The 21870-nt window shown below is 44.6% G+C and overlaps 1 protein-coding gene across 3 annotated transcripts in view; it reads right to left on the reverse strand.

The window, feature by feature from the left end:
• LOC138950247 (uncharacterized) overlaps nucleotides 1-21870 on the reverse strand; it is a 796434-nt gene that overhangs the window by 402509 nt on the left and 372055 nt on the right. For all 3 annotated transcript variants that reach the window (XM_070321981.1, XM_070321978.1, XM_070321980.1), the window contains 3 exons: nucleotides 18694-18783; nucleotides 7134-7250; nucleotides 2069-2252 (listed from right to left, as the gene is read on the reverse strand). In XM_070321981.1, coding sequence (XP_070178082.1) covers nucleotides 2069-2252; nucleotides 7134-7250; nucleotides 18694-18783 — 391 coding nt within the window. The remainder of the gene's footprint in view (nucleotides 1-2068; nucleotides 2253-7133; nucleotides 7251-18693; nucleotides 18784-21870) is intronic.

The raw sequence follows: 21870 nt of genomic DNA on the forward strand, positions 1-21870 counted from the left end.
CACCACAACGCTTGGACATCTTATTTATCACAGAGTTCTTTCCGACATCACCACAACGCTAGGACATCTTATTTATCACAGAGTTCTTTCCGACATCACCACAACCCTAGGACATCTTATTTATCACAGAGTTCTTTCCGACATCACCACAACGCTTGGACATCTTATTTATCACAGAGTTCTTTCCGACATCACCACAACGATCACCACAACGCGTGGACATCTTATTTATCACAGAGTTCTTTCCGACATCACCACAACGCGTGGACATCTTATTTATCACAGAGTTCTTTCCGACATCACCACAACGCTTGGACATCTTATTTATCACAGAGTTCTTTCCGACATCACCACAACGCGTGGACATCTTATTTATCACAGAGTTCTTTCCGACATCACCACAACGCTTGGACATCTTATTTATCACAGAGTTCTTTCCGACATCACCACAACGCGTGGACATCTTATTTATCACAGAGTTCTTTCCGACATCACCACAACGCTTGGACATCTTATTTATCACAGAGTTCTTTCCGACATCACCACAACGCTAGGACATCTTATTTATCACAGAGTTCTATGCGACATCACCACAACGCTTGGACATCTTATTTATCACAGAGTTCTTTCCGACATCACCACAACGCTTGGACATCTTATTTATCACAGAGTTCTTTCCGACATCACCACAACGCTTGGACATCTTATTTATCACAGAGTTCTTTCCGACATCGCCACAACGCTTGGACATCTTATTTATCACAGAGTTCTTTCCGACATCACCACAACGCTTGGACATCTTATTTATCACAGAGTTCTTTCCGAACATCGTTCATTTGATTCTTTGGAACTTTGACCATGCGATTTGCAAGTGAGAAGGTCTGCATGGCACACTCAAGAATTCCTTTAAAGGTTGTCAATGTCACCGGGTTCGTTCCGCTTTTTGAGCATGTTGTTGAAACAAAAGCGGGTTTTGCATTTAATGTTTCATCTTTTTCAATGTTGGTACCAACATATTAAGTAGCTTCAAATATAGCTGACCATGGTTGTGTGAGATTGTGACCGATTCATCATCAGGAGTCAAACCAGAAAAAAACAAATCCGCCTGCCGCGCCGCTTTTGAAGGAATCACTAACACTAAGATTCACCTGCCGCTAGCCTTGTTGTCGCTGCCGCCGCCGCCGTCGTGTCGCTATTTGGAAACATAGCTTTATACATGTACTTTGAATTCAGAACTTGTTTTCATGTCTTCCTAATTTTGAGAGTGATTAACACAAAGTGTCCCGGCCTCACCACCATATCGTATAGAGGGTCAGCTAAAATCAGTTCTGGTTGGTCAGATCAGTCACATGATGCAATGCTAATAGATACAGTGCAGGGACCAGTCGCCTCAGCACATGTTGCCATGCTAATAGATACAGTGCAGGGACCAGTCGCCTCAGCACATGTTGCCATGCTAATAGACACAGTGCAGGGACCAGTCGCCTCAGCACATGTTGCCATGCTGATAGATACAGTGCAGGGACCAGTCGCCTCAGCACATGTTGCCATGCTGATAGATACAGTGCAGGGACCAGTGGCCTCAGCACATGTTGCCATGCTAATAGATACAGTGCAGGGACCAGTCGCCTCAGCACATGTTGCCATGCTGATAGATACAGTGCAGGGACCAGTCGCCTCAGCACATGTTGCCATGCTAATAGATACAGTGCAGGGACCAGTCGCCTCAGCACATGTTGCCATGCTGATAGATACAGTGCAGGGACCAGTCGCCTCAGCACATGTTGCCATGCTGATAGATACAGTGCAGGGACCAGTGGCCTCAGCACATGTTGCCATGCTGATAGATACAGTGCAGGGACCAGTCGCCTCAGCACATGTTGCCATGCTGATAGATACAGTGCAGGGACCAGTCGCCTCAGCACATGTTGCCATGCTAATAGATACAGTGCAGGGACCAGTCGCCTCAGCACATGTTGCCATGCTAATAGATACAGTGCAGGGACCAGTCGCCTCAGCACATGTTGCCGGGCTTTGTGATTTTTGTGGAGACCCTGTCAAAGCTTACCCTGTGACGGACAGTTGACATCTCGAGCGGGACCGTTGATAAACATAATGACGACGTTGAGAGTATAGATCCAGTCCAACATGTTGGCTTTGTCACGTGACACCAGGACGAGAGGCGGTACATCTCCCGTCATGCGGATCTCACACACGTAGGTCCCAAACAAGCGGGTCTGAAGTTTTGTGCCCTGAAGAATGAGAAGTTAAAACCTCTTCAGTTGCTGATGTCAAACTAAGGATAGCCTATATACTGTCTACTTGTAGTGGGGGGGGGGGGGGCAGTGAGGGGGGGGCAGTGGGGGGGGGCAGTGGGGGGGGGGGGCAGTGAGGGGGGGGGGGGGCAGTGAGGGGGGGGGGGCAGTGAGGGGGGGGGGGGGCAGTGAGGGGGGGGGGGCAGTGGGGGGGGGCAGTGAGGGGGGGGGCAGTGAGGGGGGGGGGGGGGCAGTGAGGGGGGGGGGCAGTGCGGGGGGGGGGGCAGTGAGGGGGGGGGGCAGTGAGGGGGGGGGGGGGCAGTGAGTAAGAAGGGGAAAAGGAACCTTCTGTACAGCAAAACCACCTCAACAATAAATAAAACCACCTGCAGAAGACGACCACGTCCACAATTGAACCACCTGTATAACCCCCTGTAAGGAGAGAGGACGTGTGTTGTTGTGAGATCCACTAACTGACAAGATGTAGTCAACTACATGTATAGCACCACCTGTATAACTCCCTGTAAGGAGAGAGGACGTGTGTTGTTGTAAGATCCACTAACAGACAAGATGTAGTCAACTATAGCACCACCTGTATAACCCCCTGTAAGGAGAGAGGACGTGTGTTGTTGTAAGATCCACTAACAGACAAGATGTAGTCAACTATAGCACCACCTGTATAACCCCCTGTAAGGAGAGAGGACGTGTGTTGTGAGATCCACTAACTGACAAGATGTAGTCAACTATAGCACCACCTGTATAACACCCTGTAAGGAGAGAGGACGTGTGTTGTTGTGAGATCCATTAACTGACAAGATGTAGTCAACTATAGCACCACCTGTATAGCCCCCTGTAAGGAGAGACGACGTGTGTTGTTGTGAGATCCACTAACTGACAAGATGTAGTCAACTATAGCACCACCTGTATAACACCCTGTAAGGAGAGAGGACGTGTGTTGTTGTGAGATCCACTAACTGACAAGATGTAGTCAACTATAGCACCACCTGTATATCCCCCTGTAAGGAGAGAGGACGTGTGTTGTTGTGAGATCCACTAACTGACAAGATGTAGTCAACTATAGCACCACCTGTATATCCCCCTGTAAGGAGAGAGGACGTGTGTTGTTGTGAGATCCACTAACTGACAAGATGTAGTCAACTATAGCACCACCTGTATAACCCCCAGTAAGGAGAGAGGACGTGTGTTGTTGTGAGATCCACTAACTGACAAGATGTAGTCAACTATAGCACCACCTGTATAACTCCCTGTAAGGAGAGAGGACGTGTGTTGTTGTGAGATCCACTAACAGACAAGGTGTAGTCAACTATAGCACCACCTGTATATCCCCCTGTAAGGAGAGAGGACGTGTGTTGTTGTGAGATCCACTAACTGACAAGATGTAGTCAACTATAGCACCACCTGTATAACTCCCTGTAAGGAGAGACGACGTGTGTTGTGAGATCCACTAACTGACAAGATGTAGTCAACTATAGCACCACCTGTATAACCCCCTGTAAGGAGAGAGGACGTGTGTTGTTGTGAGATCCACTAACTGACAAGATGTAGTCAACTATAGCACCACCTGTATAACACCCTGTAAGGAGAGAGGACGTGTGTTGTTGTGAGATCCACTAACTGACAAGATGTAGTCAACTATAGCACCACCTGTATAACCCCCTGTAAGGAGAGAGGACGTGTGTTGTTGTAAGATCCACTAACAGACAAGATGTAGTCAACTATAGCACCACCTGTATAACCCCCTGTAAGGAGAGAGGACGTGTGTTGTTGTGAGATCCACTAACTGACAAGATGTAGTCAACTTTGCATTGTGGCTTGTGGCCACCCGGCTTCGGCTGGGTAGGCGAAGATGTATTTGGAAGATGTTAAACACAAGTTTGCCATGTCAGTATACTGCTTTTCAGTGTCACAATGTCATCTGGTTATGTCCGTGAGTGAAAGTCGAGAGAGAGTCCGCAACACATCATCAAGAATAAAAAGATCTCAGTTTCCCGAACCTTCCACAATAGAGTCACCTGTATAACCCCCTGTACAAGCTAGACGACCACCTCTACCATAGAACCACATGTCTAACCCCCTGTAAAAGACGACCACCTCTACAATAGAACCACATGTATAACCCCCTGTAAAAGACGACCACCTCTACCATGGAACCACCTGTCTAACCCCCTGTAAAAGACGACCACCTCTACAATAGAACCACCTGTATAACCCCCTGTATAAGACGACCACCTCTACAATAGAACCACATGTATAACCCCCTGTATAAGACGACCACCTCTACCATAGAACCACCTGTCTAACCCCCTGTAAAAGACGACCACCTCTACAATAGAACCACATGTATAACCCCCTGTAAAAGACGACCACCTCTACAATAGAACCACATGTATAACCCCCTGTATAAGACGACCACCTCTACCATAGAACCACCTGTCTAACCCCCTGTAAAAGACGACCACCTCCACAATAGAACCACATGTATAACCCCCTGTAAAAGACGACCACCTCTGCAATAGAACCACCTGTCTAACCCCCTGTAAAAGACGACCACCTCTACAATATAACCACCTGTCTAACCCCCTGTGAAAGACGACCACCTCTACAATAGAACCACATGTATAACCCCCTGTAAAAGACGACCACCTCTACCATGGAACCACCTGTCTAACCCCCTGTAAAAGACGACCACCTCTACAATAGAACCACATGTATAACCCCCTGTAAAAGACGACCACCTCTACCATGGAACCACCTGCATAACCCCCTGTACAAGACGACCACCTCTACAATAGAACTACCTGCATAACCCCCTGTAGAAGACGACCACATTCACAATAGAACCACCTGTATAACCACCTGCAGAAGACAACCACCTCCCCAATAGAACCACCTGTATAACTCCCTGTATAAGACGACCACCTCTACAATAGAACCACCTGTATAACTCCCTGTATAAGACGACCACCTCTACAATAGAACCACATGTATAACCCCCTGTAGAAGACGACCACCTCTATAATAGAATTACCTGTATAACCCCCTGTAGAAGACGACCACCTCTACGTAGAACCACCTGTATAACCCCCTGTAGAAGACGACCACCTCTACGTAGAACCACCCGTATAACCCCCTGCAGAAGACGACCACCTCTACAATAGAATTACCTGTATAACCCCCTGTAGAAGACGACCACCTCTACAATAGAATTACCTGTATAACCCCCTGTAGAAGACGACCACCTCTACAATAGAACCACCTGTATAACCCCCTGTAGAAGACGACCACCTCTACAATAGAACCAGGTGTATAACCCCCTGTAGAAGACGACCACCTCTACAATAGAACCACCCGTATAACCCCCTGTAGAAGCAGGGTTGTGATGTAGCGGAACTTTCCGCTACAAAATGTAGCGCCGCTACAAAGAAAAGTAGCGAATAGCGGTAAACTACTTTTTTTTTCGAAAGTTGTAAAAGTAGCGAAATAGTAGCGGCGCTACTTATTTTTTTGTAGCGAATAGCGATTTTGCGCTACAAATTCCGCTACATGTGTAATCTTTTAGGGACATTTGTGTTGATCGCGTGGTCACAGATTTATGAGCTGCTAACGAGTGTTTTCGGCGAATACTCACCGGAAGTTACACCGGAAGTTACATTGTTTTGAATCGCGATAGGGGCCTACTCAATGATCGATCGAGCATTCACACTCAGTTCACACTTCATTCTCAAGAGCAAACGATGGCAGCCGGACGTGTATTACCGAGTTTTTTGGATAATGATTTTTTAGCAAGCTTTGCTTTCGTCGAGGAGAAGGAAGACAAGTTTTTATTTAAATGCTTGTTGGGTTGCGCTCCTGCGAAAGTGTTCTCGTGTGGAAAAACCTCTTCCTACAACTTGAACTTGTTGAAGGTTCATTTGCAGGTATGTCTACGTTTTCAGTATTTTACTTCAGTATTTTACGTCTGTCATTTCATTTCGAATGCTTGCAACAAGGTGCCCTGTCAGTAAAATTTCTTCATCCTTCTCTACTTCTTCTTTATAGAGAAAACATCCATTGGTGAAGGATGCAACAGCACCAAGAAAGAGGAAAAGAGAGCCGAGCCCAGAAAAGCAACCCACCATTGAAGATTGAAGATTTTTGTAAATAAAATGTATTCTGACTTTGATTTCTTGTTCTGTGTTTACTGCTTGTGTGGAGTTAAAAGTAGCGGAAAAAGTAGCGGCTACTTTTTGAAAAGTAGCGGAAAAGTAGCGGCTACTTTGTGTAAAAAAGTAGCGGAAATGTAGCGGCTACAAATTTTACTAAAGTAGCGGAGAAGTAGCGGCTACTTTTTAAAAAGTAGCGATCACAACCCTGTGTAGAAGACGACCACCTCTACAATAGAACTACATTCCAAGGGGAGATATGAGGTTGATGTTTGTCTTGGATACCAGAGATGAACAGTGTCAGACCCCAGGCCTCTTCATCTTTCAGTCATTTCTAGACTTAGAACAGTGTCAGACCCCAGGCCTCTTCATCTTTCAGTCATTTCTAGACTTAGAACAGTGTCAGACCCCAGGCCTCTTCATCTTTCAGTCATTTCTAGACTTAGAACAGTGTCAGACGCCAGGCCTCTTCATCTTTCAGTCATTTCTAGACTTAGAACAATGGAGTGTGTAGCCAAAACAAAAGACAACAAGGCAAGCCATAGCGGACAGCGCTTCCCAGGAAAGCGTGCTTTTCGCTATTCTTTTTAACTGTCTGAGCTTGTTTTTAATCCAAACATAACATATCTATCTATCTGTCATTATGTTTACGACTTTTTATTCATAACAAGCTGGCGTTCAGAGCGATGGGGATACAGTTAAAAGCATGACATACTGTGGCGTTCACAGCCTGCTGTAGATGGAGAACGGCCTTGACCTTGGTTTTGGTGCGGTCCTTGTAGATCACCAGCTTGGACTGACCTTCCAGCACACAGTATCTCCGCTTCTGCCTCTGGGGGTGGTAATAAACAGATTATTTTCATTTGAACACAACCAGACGCACAACCACACACAAACACACACACACATACACGCACACACACACACACACACACACAAACACACACACACACATACACACTCTAACACACACACACACACACACACACACACACACGCACACACACATACATTTCTGACGCTGGTTTTCAATGTTAATAATTGCAGCCAGCCCACATCATCAGGTTCCACGTTATAACTAAATCTGACGTCAATAATTAGTGTATGCACAAACAGCATAATGTGTGGCTTCCTGTATGGCCGTGTACTGTGCGCCTGGTGGATGTGGCTTCCTGTATGGCCGTGTACAGTGCGCCTGGTGGATGTGGCTTCCTGTATGGCCGTGTACAGTGCGCCTGGTGGATGTGGCTTCCTGTATGGCAGTGTACAGTGCGCCTGGTGGATGTGGCTTCCTGTATGGCCGTGTACAGTGCGTCTGGTGGATGTGACTTCCTGTATGGCCGTGTACAGTGCGCCTGGTGGATGTGGCTTCCTGTATGGCCGTGTACAGTGCGCATGGTGGATGTGGCTTCCTGTATGGCCGTGTACAGTGCGCCTGGTGGATGTGGCTTCCTGTATGGCCGTGTACAGTGCGCCTGGTGGATGTGGCTTCCTGTATGGCCGTGTACAGTGCGCCTGGTGGATGTGGCTTCCTGTATGGCCGTGTACAGTGCGCCTGGTGGATGTGGCTTCCTGTATGGCCGTGTACAGTGCGCCTGGTGGATGTGGCTTCCTGTATGGCCGTGTACAGTGCGTCTGGTGGATGTGACTTCCTGTATGGCCGTGTACAGTGCGCCTGGTGGATGTGGCTTCCTGTATGGCCGTGTACAGTGCGCCTGGTGGATGGAACAGATGTGTACTTAGGACGATTGTGTGTGAACAGCCAGGACGACTACATTCTTGTTTTGTAGAATAATGTTGAGAAATGTCAATGTTCCACGGTTACATTCTTGTTTTGTAGAATAATGTTTGAGAAATGTCAATGTTTCACGGTTACATTCTTGTTTTGTAGAATAATGTTGAGAAATGTCAATGTTCCCCGGTTGCATTCCTGTTTTGTAGAATAATGTTGAGAAATGTCAATGTTCCCCGGTTTCATTCTTGTTTTGTAGAATAATGTTGAGAAATGTCAATGTTTCACGGTTACATTCTTGTTTTGTAGAATAATGTTGAGAAATGTCAATGTTCCCCGGTTACATTCTTGTTTTGTAGAATAATGTTGAGAAATGTCAATGTTTCACGGTTACATTCTTGTTTTGTAGAATAATGTTGAGAAATGTCAATGTTTCACGGTTACATTCTTGTTTTGTAGAATAATGTTGAGAAATGTCAATGTTTCACGGTTACATTCTTGTTTTGTAGAATAATGTTGAGAAATGTCAATGTTTCACGGTTACATTCTTGTTTTGTAGAATAATGTTGAGAAATGTCAATGTTTCACGGTTACATTCTTGTTTTGTAGAATAATGTTGAGAAATGTCAATGTTCCCCGGTTACATTCTTGTTTTGTAGAATAATGTTGAGAAATGTCAATGTTCCCCGGTTACATTCTTGTTGGCTCACGTAAGTGTAGCCTATGCGATGATAAACTTTGTCTGTCTGTGCGTGCGTGCGTGCGTGCGTGCGTGCGTGCGTGTGTGTGTGTGTGTGTGATAGAAACTTTAACATTTCCGAGTCTATGGATAAAGCTCGCATAAGAAGATTACGTCTCGGTCAAAAGTGTTTGACGTGTGTGATAGAAACTATTTGAAGACGTCACATTATGACGTAAGAGGGTTAGACGTCACGCAAAGGAATTACTGACAGTCTCGGTCATTGTTATTGTGGGCGGGCCGAGACTAGTTGGCAGATCCAGGGTCTCGCTTTCTTGCACAGTTTCACCTATGCTTACTGTGTGTGTGTGTGTGTGTGTATGTGTGACGGAGTGATTGAGTTTGTGTTACTGTTTGTCGATTTCTTACGTGAGCCTTGAAGGCTTCGCCTCTTGTTTTGTAGAATAATGTTGAGAAATGTCAATCTTTCTTTCTTTCTTTATTTGGTGTTTAACGTCGTTTTCAACCACGAAGGTTATATCGCGACGAGGGAAAGGGGGGAGATGGGATAGGGGAAAGGGGGGAGATGGGATAGAGCCACTTGTTAAGTGTTTCTTGTTCACAAAAGCACTAATCAAAAAATTGCTCCAGGGGCTTGCAACGTAGTACAATATATGACCTTACTGGGAGAATGCAAGTTTCCAGTACAAAGGACTAAACATTTCTTACATGTATACTGCTTGACTAAAATCTTTACAAACATTGACTATATTCTACTAGATGAATACCCGCATGTTAAAAAAGGAAGATGGTGATATAGTGTTGTGTGGAGATTTTAATTGTGTCATGAGTAATGAGCTCGACATAATAAGTGGAGAGAAACATTCAAACGTTGTTGTGAAACAATTTAATGACCTGGTGAATGAATGTGATTTATACGATGTATGGAGAATGCATAATTTAGATAGAAAAGAATTTACATGGTCAAAAAATATTCCATTTGTGGCAAGAAGACTTGACTACGTTTTTAGTAGCTTAAGTGTGTTTGAAAAGATTGTTGATTGTGACATAATCTCTGTTGCGACGTCGGACCACAGAGGCTGTAGTATTCATATTAAACTATCTGATGTCGTAAGAGGAGAGGGTTATTGGAAATTTAATAATTCTCTGTTGCATGATGTGAGCTTTGTTGATCAAATGAACAAAATGTTTGACACATTTCAACTTGATGTTGAAGAGGATTGTCAACTTGGTTGGGAATTATTGAAAATGAGAATCAAGGATTTTTCCCAAAATTTTAGTAAGTTTAAAAGTTTTGAAATTAAAAATGATGTTGCAAAACTGTATGGTGAATTAAATGAGTTGGATAAAACCCTTGGGATCTCCCCTGACTGTATTCAAACGCAAGGTAAACGGCAGAAGGTCAAGCTGCAGTTAGAACTGTTAGAGCAGCGTAAATCTCGTGCAGCACAGGTGCGTGCAAGAGTTAAATGGATCGAGCAGGGTGAAAGGAACACACCTTTTTTTCTTGGGTTAGAAAAGGCGAGAGCAAACGCAAAAATAATGGAAAGTGTAAAAGATGATAACGGACGAATTGTTACAACGCAAGAAGATATTATTCTCGTCCAAAAAACGTATTTTGCTGATTTGTATAAACGGAAAATTGATGAGGGAAACATGAGCTTAAAAATTGACAATTTTTTGGATGGAACAAAGGTTTTAAAAATAAATGATCAGCAGAAAGACAGCTGTGAAGGGGAAGTGGTAGAAGGAGAAGTTTTGTCAGCTCTAAAGCGTATGAATAATGGTTCTGCGCCTGGAATTGATGGATTAACAGTTGAGTTTTATAAGTTTTTTTGGAGGAGCATAAAAAGGTATACTTGCGTCTTTTAACTCGGCTTTTAAGAATGGAACTCTATCTAATTCACAGTGTAAAGCGTCAATTACACTGATTCATAAAGGAAAGGATTTATCAAGAAATGATTTAAAGAATTGGAGACCTATTTCACTGACCAATACAGATTATAAGTTATTAGCGAAATGTTTAGCTCTTCGGCTCTCTGATGTTGTAGGGAGTGTTGTGAATGAGGATCAAGTTGGGTATATAAAAGGTAGACGTGTCTCAACCTTATTGCGATTAGTTGATGATGTTTTAGAACATGCAGATTTACATAATAAGCCTGGATTGATGGTGTCAATTGACTTTTTTCATGCATTTGATTGCATCTCCAAAGAGTTTATGTTGAAGATGTTTGAAAAATTTGGTTTTGGAACTGATTTTGTGAAATGGGTTGATGTTTTGATGAAAAACGCAAAAAGTTGTGTAAACTATTGTGGTTGGTTATCTGAATTTTTTAATATTGATTCCGGAATAAGGCAAGGGTGTCCTTTTTCCGCACTAGCCTTCGTATTAGCAGTTGAATTGTTAGCAATCAAAATTCGAGAGGCCAAAAATATAAAGGGTATGTCATTATGGAACAACGGAGATATGAATAAAGTTTTGAAAGTATTGTTGTATGCTGATGATGTTACATTGTTTTTGCAAGATGAACATGACATGTTCCAAGCCCTGGCTTTGATTGGTAAATTTTCAGAAATATCAGGTTTGAACATAAATCAAAACTAATGTGGTTTGGGTCGCGGAAGAATTGTAGGAATGAGTGTTGCGGTTTTGCATGTACAGACAAAATGAAAATTCTAGGTGTATATTTCTGTAATTATATGCGTGCGTCAAAAGTGAAAGAGAATTGGGAAGAGAGAGTGAATGTTGCAAAAAGGCTCATCTGCGTGTGGGAGAAAAGGAATTTGAGCATTATTGGTAAAGTCTGTGTATTCAAAACGTTTATTCTGCCACATTTTGTCTATATAATGCAGGCGCTGATTGTACCAGACGACGTTCTAACTGAAATTAATAGGTTAATGTTTCGCTTCGTGTGGCGCAAAAAAGACTGCAACAGAAAAGCATTTGAAAAGGTGAAAAGAACTGTTTTATGTAACGAAGTAAAGCAAGGTGGATTAAATATGATTGATCTGCGTCAGATGCAGTGTTCCTTTTTGTTAAGCTGGGTTGTGAACCTAACTCTGTCTAATGAAGACCAGAAATGGTCATGACTCCAAAAAGCACTGTTTTTCCGTTTTGGGAGTCGCTTTGAGTGTTTTTTTGCGAACATTAATAGCAAACCATTTAAAGGATTGGACAGTATTAAATCGGAATTTTGGTCCGCTGTGTTGAAGGCATGGCTTGATAACAATCAAGTCGATAATAATGGTAATTCTGTTTCCGGTTTGTTGTGGAACAACAAAGATATAATTTGTCAAGGAAACCCACTCTTTTTTGCGGATTGGATTAAAAGTGGTATAATGTATGTGAGCGATGTGTGTGAGAATGGACGTTTTTCTACCTATGAAGAAGTGTGTGAAAGAACTGGCTACACTGCAAATAGATTGCTTGAGTACAATGTTGTTCGAATAGCTGTACATCTCCTTTTAAGAAATGTCGATATAAACGATGTGAATTGTTCAGTCTGTGACATTCCGACCTTCTGTGGGAAAAAAGTAAAATCAGTAAAAGAAATTCGAAAGATTCTGGTAGGAAAACAATACAGCCAACCCTGTTCAGAAGGATTTTGGAGAAGAAAATTAGGATTTGAAATTGACGAAAATTGGAACTTAGCAGCCACTGTCACTAGTGAAGTTCGATTACGTGTACTGCATTGGAAAATATTGCAAAACATTTATCCAACTAATATTTTATTGTGTAAAATGAAAGTGAAGGCTGATAAAAACTGTACATATTGTAAGGATGAACTTGATGTATTGGAGCATTTTTTCTTTGAGTGCCCAACAGTGCTAAGGTTTTGGAAATATATTGAAATGTACATTTTAGTAAACATTGGTGAAAGAATTAGGTTGAATGTTACAGATGTGCTTTTTGGTATAAAAAGTAACAGCAAAAATATGAAGAAGATTAATCACATTATTTTAATCGCAAAGATGTGCGTAAGCATTTTTAAAAAAACCGATTCACGATTAACACTGGAAATTATTTTTGGAAATCATGTTGTTTTGAGATTTCGTTAGTGCTACACATGTTGACACGTATATTTTTTTCACGTATGACTATTTTTAGTCCTTTTGTATAATGTACAAGTTTTTCTGAACCGCATGTAAATGAGAGAGTATGTGTGCAAACAGAAAATACAGTTACCATGTTTGTTAAAAAACAAAACAAAAAAAAAAAAAAAATACCCGAGCTTCGCCGGGAAGAAGTACTTAGAGCCGTACGCCGGCTTCGCCGGGTCCGAACAAGCTTAGGTCCCTCCCAGATTCGTGGAATGGGAACAGCACGAAAATGATTCAGTGGCCATAATGCCATTCCTGACCATATCGTGTCCCATCCTTGTCGACGAATGTAACTGTGTTAATCACCTTTGGGGGCGAACTCCACTCAAACAGGATTGAGCAATCTAAGCCCTTTTGAACTGTTATGGCTTCTCAAAGGAAGGCCAGTACATACAAATACACAAAAGCCGCCAGACCACATCACAAACAGAACTGAACAATCCACAGGTGTTGCCCACATAGAGAGAGACACACACACACACACACACACACACACACACACACACACACACACACACACACACACACACACACACACACACACACACACACAAACACAGAGAAGCCGTATATATGGAGAGATAGATGACAGTGTATTTTTCGCGTGGCTATAAATTGATTCGACCTTTGCACTTTTACAGTGAGGATAATTTACGGGTCCAATTTACGTTCTGGACACTGCGGTGACCTTCTAAAAATAGTAACAGAACGCCGGGAATATCCGAAGATGCCCCCTCATACTATAGTGCACCATACAGCTACTTGACTAACGAGGACGAGGCCACGCCTAGCAGGCAGTATGGGTTCGAGCTCCGTCTTAGATTGTTGATTGACTGTGTTGGAGTGCCTGTTCGTCTGTCTTTGTCCTGTCTACTCATCAATCATGGATTGGTCGTTGTTTTGGTCTATCTTCTGTGCCACGCTTCCACTGGACTTTCGCATCGTTTGGACTCTTTTCCTGTCACACCTGGCAAGTAGCCTTGTTCACCAGCCGCCATTCGGCCATCAACTCGCTTCTCTGCACGTGCAGCCCGCCGTGACCGCCTCAGTTCACGCTCCATTCACCCACTGGCACAGGCACCCGCCTGACGATCTTTTGTTGTTGCCACCTTCACGCCTAACCTACACACGCGACCAGCTTCTGTCTCTGCCACCCGCTACGCTTGACCCGTCTGTTGCTGATGACATCAGAGGTGCTGGTATTGGTTACCACCTCCCCCACATTCGCACTCATCGAGCAGGCCGTCGTAAGCAAAGAGGGATCTCCGTGGTGTGTGGGTCTGTCAGAGGTTTGTCAGACTGTGGAGAAAGGTCAGGTGTCAACTTTGATAACCTCATTCGTGTGCCTATCGTCGCTTGTTTCGACACTGTGCCATCAGCTGATCTATGCGTAACGTCATTCAACGCCCAGTCTGTAGGCCGCAAAGAAAAGCGGTCTGCTATCAATGAATACATTCTCAGTAACGATGTTGACATTATGTGTGTTACGGAAACGTGGCTCCGCGAAGCTGGAGACGAGGCCAAGTGTCGTGACCTCGCTCCCCCTGGCTACACCACCTCCTCCTTCCCTCGGTCGACTGCTACACGCGGGGGCGGTATCGCCTTCGTAGTTTCGGACAAACTGAGACCTCACATTAAACTCACATCTGACTTTCCGTTTAGTCACTCAACCTTTGAACTTGCACAACTGACTCTCTCCTTCCAGCAAAGAGTCGTTAACATTCTCACTGTGTACAGACCCCCGCCAAGCAAGAAGAACAAGTTTACGGATGCTAAGTTTCTGGAACAGTTACCGGACTTTCTTGAATATGCAAATAACCTACCAGGCTCGCTGCTTATTGTTGGTGACTTTAATTATCACTTTGACACTCCATCACACTTTTACACATCCAAAGTGCTTGACGTTCTCAATATGTTTGATCTGTGTCAGTCTGTTTCAGAGCCCACCCATGTACGTGGTCACATTGTTGATTGGGTTGTTTTCAGGGAAGAAGATGGTCTGGTTAAGTCGACGTCTGTTGAACCGTCCCTTTCGTCCGATCACTATTGTGTCACGTGCACTCTTGACTTCGCAAAACCCCCCTCCCCTAGAGTGTACAGGGAAGTTCGTAGACTGGCGTCTATGGACGTCGAGGCCTTTAAGGCCGACTTTCTTGCCGACTTGCCCTCACTGCCGTCCGCCGAACAGCTCTTTTGTGTTTTGCGTGCCATTCTGGACACACACGCCCCTTCTACCCGTCGTTTGGTCTCTAATCGTCCCCCCTCCCCGTGGTATAGCGGTGTGGGACCTGAACTACAAGACGCCAAGCGGGAGAGGAGGGGGGCGGAGCGTCAGTGGCGCGCCACAGGTCTAACCGTGCACCGGCAAGTATTTCAGGCGGCCAGAAACCGGGTCATCGCCATCGTCGACCATGCCAAGTCTGCATTCTTCTCATCCAAAATACTCGCATGCACCTCAGTCAAACAGCTGTTTAGTGTCACCAATGACATTTTAGGCAAGGTGACTTGTCCCCCTCTTCCCACTATGTTCTCTGTACATGAGCTTCCCCAGAAGTTCGCTGACTTTTTCACTGCGAAGATCGCGCTGATTCGCGAGAAGCTTGATTCTGCTGTTGTCCCGCCTTCACCGGTTGCCGATAGGATGTATTGTGGTCCAGCTCTGCAGCGTTTTGAGCCTGTCACCAGCGAGTTTGTAAAAAAGGTGTGTTTAGGCGCTAGTCCGAAAACGTGCGAGCTTGACCCCATTCCGTCCTCTCTGCTGTGTGATTGTATTGATGACCTTCTTCCATATCTCACTCACGTCATCAACGACTCTCTGACTTCCGGCTCATTCCCAGATGAATTCAAACCTGCAATAGTTAGGCCCCTCAACAAAAAAACCTTCACTTGACAAGAATTCCTTGAAAAACTTTAGGCCCGTTTCGAACTTGTCATTCCTTTCAAAAATCACTGAAAAAATTGTCCTTTCACAACTTCTCACTCATCTAGAGCAAAACCACCTTCTCAACACCCATCAGTCTGCATACAGGAAAAACCATAGTACTGAGACAGCACTTCTGAAGATTGTAAACGACATCCTTCTTGGCTTTGACGAAAATCAGGTCTCCATTCTAACACTACTGGACTTGTCTAGCGCATTTGATACGATAGACCACGAAATTCTGCTCCACAGGCTTCAGCACTCCTTTGGTGTTCATGATCTGGCCCTTTCCTGGGTTCGTTCGTACCTTACTAACCGGACGCAGACCGTTTGTGTCAACGGCATCAAATCTCAACCTTCAGCTCTCCAGTACGGTGTCCCGCAAGGGTCCGTGCTTGGCCCCATACTTTTCGTTCTATATGCCTCCCCTGTGTCCGATGTTATCAGTCGCCATGCGTTGTCGCACGAGAGTTTCGCTGATGATACACAGCTTCATCAGTCTGCCCCTCTTGCTGAAGTTGACGTTCTGGTATCTCGGACACAGGATTGCATTGCGGACCTCAGTGATTGGATGTCTTTAAACAAACTCCAGTTAAATAGTGACAAAACCGAAGTTATGCTGGCCTGTCCCAAGAAATTTCTCAATCACCCTTCTCTTCCTGCCTCTCTCACTGTCAACGAACTACCTATCTCTTTCTCTCCGTCTGTCCGCAGCCTTGGCGTCACTCTCGATCCAACTCTCTCTTTCCAAAAACACATCTCTAACATCTGCAAGTCCGCCTATCTAGAGCTGCGCAAGATTAGTTCAGTCCGTCACTACCTCACCACTGATGCAACCAAAACGTTAGTGTGTTCTTTAGTCCTCTCAAAGATAGATTATTGCAATTCTCTTCTGGCCGGTCTCCCTAAGTACCTTTTAGATAGACTTCAAAGGATCCAAAATAACGCTGCCCGCCTGGTCTTCAAATCTTCCAAGTATGAACACGCCACACCCCTTCTTCACTCTCTACACTGGCTGCCTATCACTAAAAGAATCGAATACAAACTCTCCTCTCTTTCTTTTGCCGTCGTTTCTGGTTCTGCCCCAGAATACTTCTCAGAACTCCTCAATCTCTACACCCCCTCTCGTCAGCTTCGCTCCGCCGCCGACACTCGACTCTTCCGACTCCCCACAGTGCAAACAAAGACATGTGGCGAGAGGTCCTTCGCCTATCAAGCCCCTGTGACCTGGAATAGATTACCACTGCCTCTCAGACACACAGATTCTCTCACTACATTCAAGACAAATCTCAAAACATACCTCTTTCAGCGCAAGTGATTTTCCCTCCAGCATCTCCCCACCCACCCCATCCCGCCCCACCTCACCCCCTACCTAGTGCCTAAAATAACGTGTATATATATTTTCTGCGCTTTGTGTCAGCACTGTTTGTGTGTGTGTAAATAGTATTGTTGACACGTTTTTATACAGTAGCCTTATGTGGTTCTTGTGCCTAGGCTGTGTATTGGACTGTCATTGTACGCCTGCATCATTAGTTGTCAGTAATTATTACATGTGCTGATTGTTCTCTTTGCCTGCGCGCGTATAGTATGTTGGTTATGATTGGTCATAGTATGTTTGTTTATGTTTGGTCGTTATCCTTGCCTGTGCGTGTATTGTATGTTTGGTCGTTTTCTTTGCCTGTGCATGTATAGCTTGTTGGTTATGTTTGGTCGGTTTCTTTACCTGTGCGTGTATAGTATGCTTGGTCGATGTATGTATTGTAAAGCGCTAAGAGTAGAAATTTTTCTAGAATAGCGCTATAAAAGTTTGCATTATTATTATTATTATTATACGAAGGAAGGGAGGTAAACGCTGAAAACATGGAGAAGATAAGGAAGAGTTATGCCGTAGTTGATCCCCCCAAAAAACCAAAATCGGTTTGCGCTGCGCGCTGAGAGCACGTATTGAAATATCTCATCGACCAGATTTTGTGCAGGGTGTATCTGAATATGGACACCAAATTTGAAGCAGATCCATCGAGAACTTTGGCCGTGCATGGCGATCAAACGCACACACACACACACACACAGACAGACAGACTGACACAAGTCGTATATATATATAGATACAAGAACCACTTAACAAGGGTAATAAGTGAAGAAGTTTATGGGTGAGAAAAGGAAAGTAAAAGGACTTTGGGGAGGCAGAACTAGAGAAGAAACAAGAAAAAGATCCTAATTAGGTTCACGGCATCGAGAGTGATGCGACCTTCTCTCAGAAGTTAGTAGAGAAGGCTCCCCCATCCACCACCCGGGGGACGCGCCTCTACGCCAATTAGGGGGCGCGAGGAGAAATGTCAATGTTCCCCGGTTACATTCTTGTTTTGTAGAATAATGTTGAGAAATGTCAATGTTTCACGGTTACATTCTTGTTTTGTAGAATAATGTTGAGAAATGTCAATGTTTCACGGTTACATTCTTGCTTGTTATGTGCCCAACTGCAGTGTCACACCATGAATGAGAGGAAAGTTTCAGTGCTTTTTTACCTACCAAATAATCATTTTATTTATAACCCAAACGTCAACTTACTGTGACCATGAAATTCAATAAGAGTCAGCTTGACTTAGTATCAAAGGTATTCAAAACGTAGAAACTGTGTGAAGTGTTAAAGTTCTAGCTTCAGGAACATAGGAGAAAACATCAATGGTGGATGGTTGCTATGATATAACTACCTAACTACGCATGTGAGTCCACACAGGATGTAACTGCGCTGTGTATTCAACTTAAGAGACACAAGAAACCTTACAAGCAAAGGAAAAGACGGACGTAAAAATGACACTGACCTTCACCAGTCCAAAGAGAGTCGTTCTTGCAGGTTCAAACAGCCATCCTTCCTTGGCTGGTGCTGACGCTTGCTGTGTTGGTCCAGAACCCTGCCAGACAGGAACAAGGATCTGATATATAAACTGCTGTGCTACTACGTCAAGGAATGCCTTCTCTTAACTCTGCCTGCTATTTGGGATACCTGGCAATCTGTGCTTAGAAAATAATTATGGTCTAATTCGTTGCGCTGAATATTCGATGACTGAACAACGGCATGGGACGGGAGCACGCTCTGAACACCAGAAACAACGGGGCTCTCGTTACAGTGTATGCCAACAACGGGGCTCTCGTTACAGTGTATGCCAACAACGGGGCTCTCGTTACAGTGTATGCCAACAACGGGGCTCTCGTTATAGTGTATGCCAACAACGGGGCTCTCGTTACAGTGTATGCCAACAACGGGGCTCTCGTTATAGTGTATGCCAACAACGGGGCTCTCGTTACAGTGTATGCCAACAACGGGGCACTCGTTATAGTGTATGCCAACCGAGCGGGTTCGACAGATAGTCGGTCAAGCACTATTTGACAAATATTTGACTATGTAGTATCAACAAGTGTCATCTTGATTTCGTCTCGTCAGGCAGTTTAACATGGAGATTACTAGCTTCTGTCTTCTGTCTTGTTGGCATAGCATTAGAGAGCGACATGTTTGACAAAACAAGTATATTAATTTTGTTCCAGTCTAAATAAACTAAATAAACCATGTTAAACATATGTTTCAGATGCTTCAAATTTTCTTGTCCAACAGACAGCGGCAGATTCAGAATGTACGCCGGACAGAAATGAAATTAGGTCAATATATATTTGATGTCAATTGAGTCACGCAGTTTTTATTCGAGTCTACAGAACTTTGACAATTGTATTTTCAAGTGAGCAAATCGCACACTCAGAGGGTGGATAGTGCCTTGTCGTTCTGTGCAGCACCCACCGACAAAACTGGCTTTTCGGTATTTTTTAGATAGAAAGTGTTCTGTCTGACATTATTTAAAGTGTCATTCTTTAAAAGAAGTTTCGCTGATATTGCTCATTTGAACGATGAAATGTTTACTTTGTCTTGTTTATTTCTAGCGTGATAAACAAAAAGATTTTCGGCCTGACTACTGTAACATATAGTGTGTTCGCGTTTGGTGACTGCGGTAATTATGTAAATGCTGAGAGAACTGGGATAGCTTCAGAGGAAGCTTTTTCTCTTCTTTACCATTATTTGCGCATAACACTATCAAAATGTAATATTCCGTTTATCTTAGTTGTTTATTCTATTTATACTCAAAGGCAGAGTACATGTATTCATGCCTGATTTTGTTTACATCACATCGTACTGGACAATCACAGCACGGGCACCACGACCTGACACACAGACAGTGACCTACCTGACGACCTGACACACAGACAGTGACCTACCTGACGACCTGACACACAGACAGTGACCTACCTGACGACCAGACACACAGACAGTGACCTACCTGACGACCTGACACACAGACAGTGACCTACCTGACGACCAGACACACAGACAGTGACCTACCTGACGACCTGACACACAGACAGTGACCTACCTGACGACCAGACACACAGACAGTGACCTACTTGACGGCCTGACACACATGCAGTGACCTACCTGACGACTAGACTCACAGACAGTAACCTACCTGACGACCTGACACACAGACACTGACCTACCTGACAACCAGACACACAGACACTGACCTACATGACGACCACAAACACAGACAGTGACCTAACTGACGACCAGACACACAGACAGTGACCTGCCTGACGACCTGACACACAGACAGTGACCTACCTGACGACCTGACACGCAGACAGTGACCTACCTGACGACCTGACACACAGAGAGTGACCTACCTGACGACCTGACACATAGACAGTGACGTACCTGACGACCAGACACACAGACAGTGACCTACCTGACGACCAGACACCCAGACAGTGACCTGCCTGACGACCTGACACACAGACAGTGACCTACCTGACGACCTGACACACAGACAGTGACCTACCTGACGACCTGACACACAGAGAGTGACCTACCTGACGACCTGACACACAGACAGTGACCTACCTGACGACCAGACACACAGACAGTGACCTACCTGACGACCAGACACACAGACAGTGACCTACCTGACGACCTGACACACAGAGAGTGCCCTACCTGACGACCTGACACACAGACAGTGACCTACCTGACGACCAGACACACAGACAGTGACCTACCTGACGACCAGACACACAGACAGTGACCTACCTGACGACCAGACACTCAGACAGTGTTACGGCTGGAATTTACGTGTGTATGTCTGTATGTATGTATATCTACTCCTATCAGAAATTGTGCGTGCTACTCTCTGTTTACTATATAACTGTTCTTCACACACACACACAACACTCCAACCAGGCACAAAGACAAGAACACAGTATAGCCCTTTGCCCCTGCACCTCTATTAAAATAATCAATACAACATAAACATATTATTTCCCATTCATCCTACAAATCACTCTCACTCAACAAGGAGGTGCTATTTCTGTTAACATACAGAAAACTAGCTGCACAGAAATACAAACATGTTACTTTCTAATGCAGTCTATAATTCACGCGCACACACGTAGAACACTTCAAGCTTTGTTCTGTGAGAGCCCTGTCTGTCTCACTATACACGAAGTCATTGTCTCAAGCAATACTTCTGTCAATATTCACTTCTGTTACACACAGATCACAAAAGTCACGGACGCTCTACGTCTCGTGTTCCTTTACTTGGGGAACGTCTCTCCGCACAGCTATCTCGCTGGTTACTTTTCCCAGTCGTACTCACACATTCAGTGGCACGTACTGATCCACCCCACCCACGCAAACTATCTTCGCGTGGTGGAATGGGACGGGGTCCCCGTTCTACAGCGCTTCACGCTGACGCCCTCCTGCGCTCCCACAGCTCACGGCTCGGGACGTAAGGGTGGAACCTCCCGTCACGTATCCCCACTCCGCGACCCCTCTCGGCCCGGGATGCTGTAAACACAGCAGTTGAATCCAACGATTCAATACCGCGGCACGAGTCTAACCGACCTCCCAGCGCCCGGTGAGAAACTTTACCAACAGGAGACACTTCTTCTCCCTTCAG

Source organism: Littorina saxatilis, linkage group LG16 (assembly GCF_037325665.1).
Source record: "Littorina saxatilis isolate snail1 linkage group LG16, US_GU_Lsax_2.0, whole genome shotgun sequence".
Taxonomy (NCBI): domain Eukaryota; kingdom Metazoa; phylum Mollusca; class Gastropoda; order Littorinimorpha; family Littorinidae; genus Littorina; species Littorina saxatilis.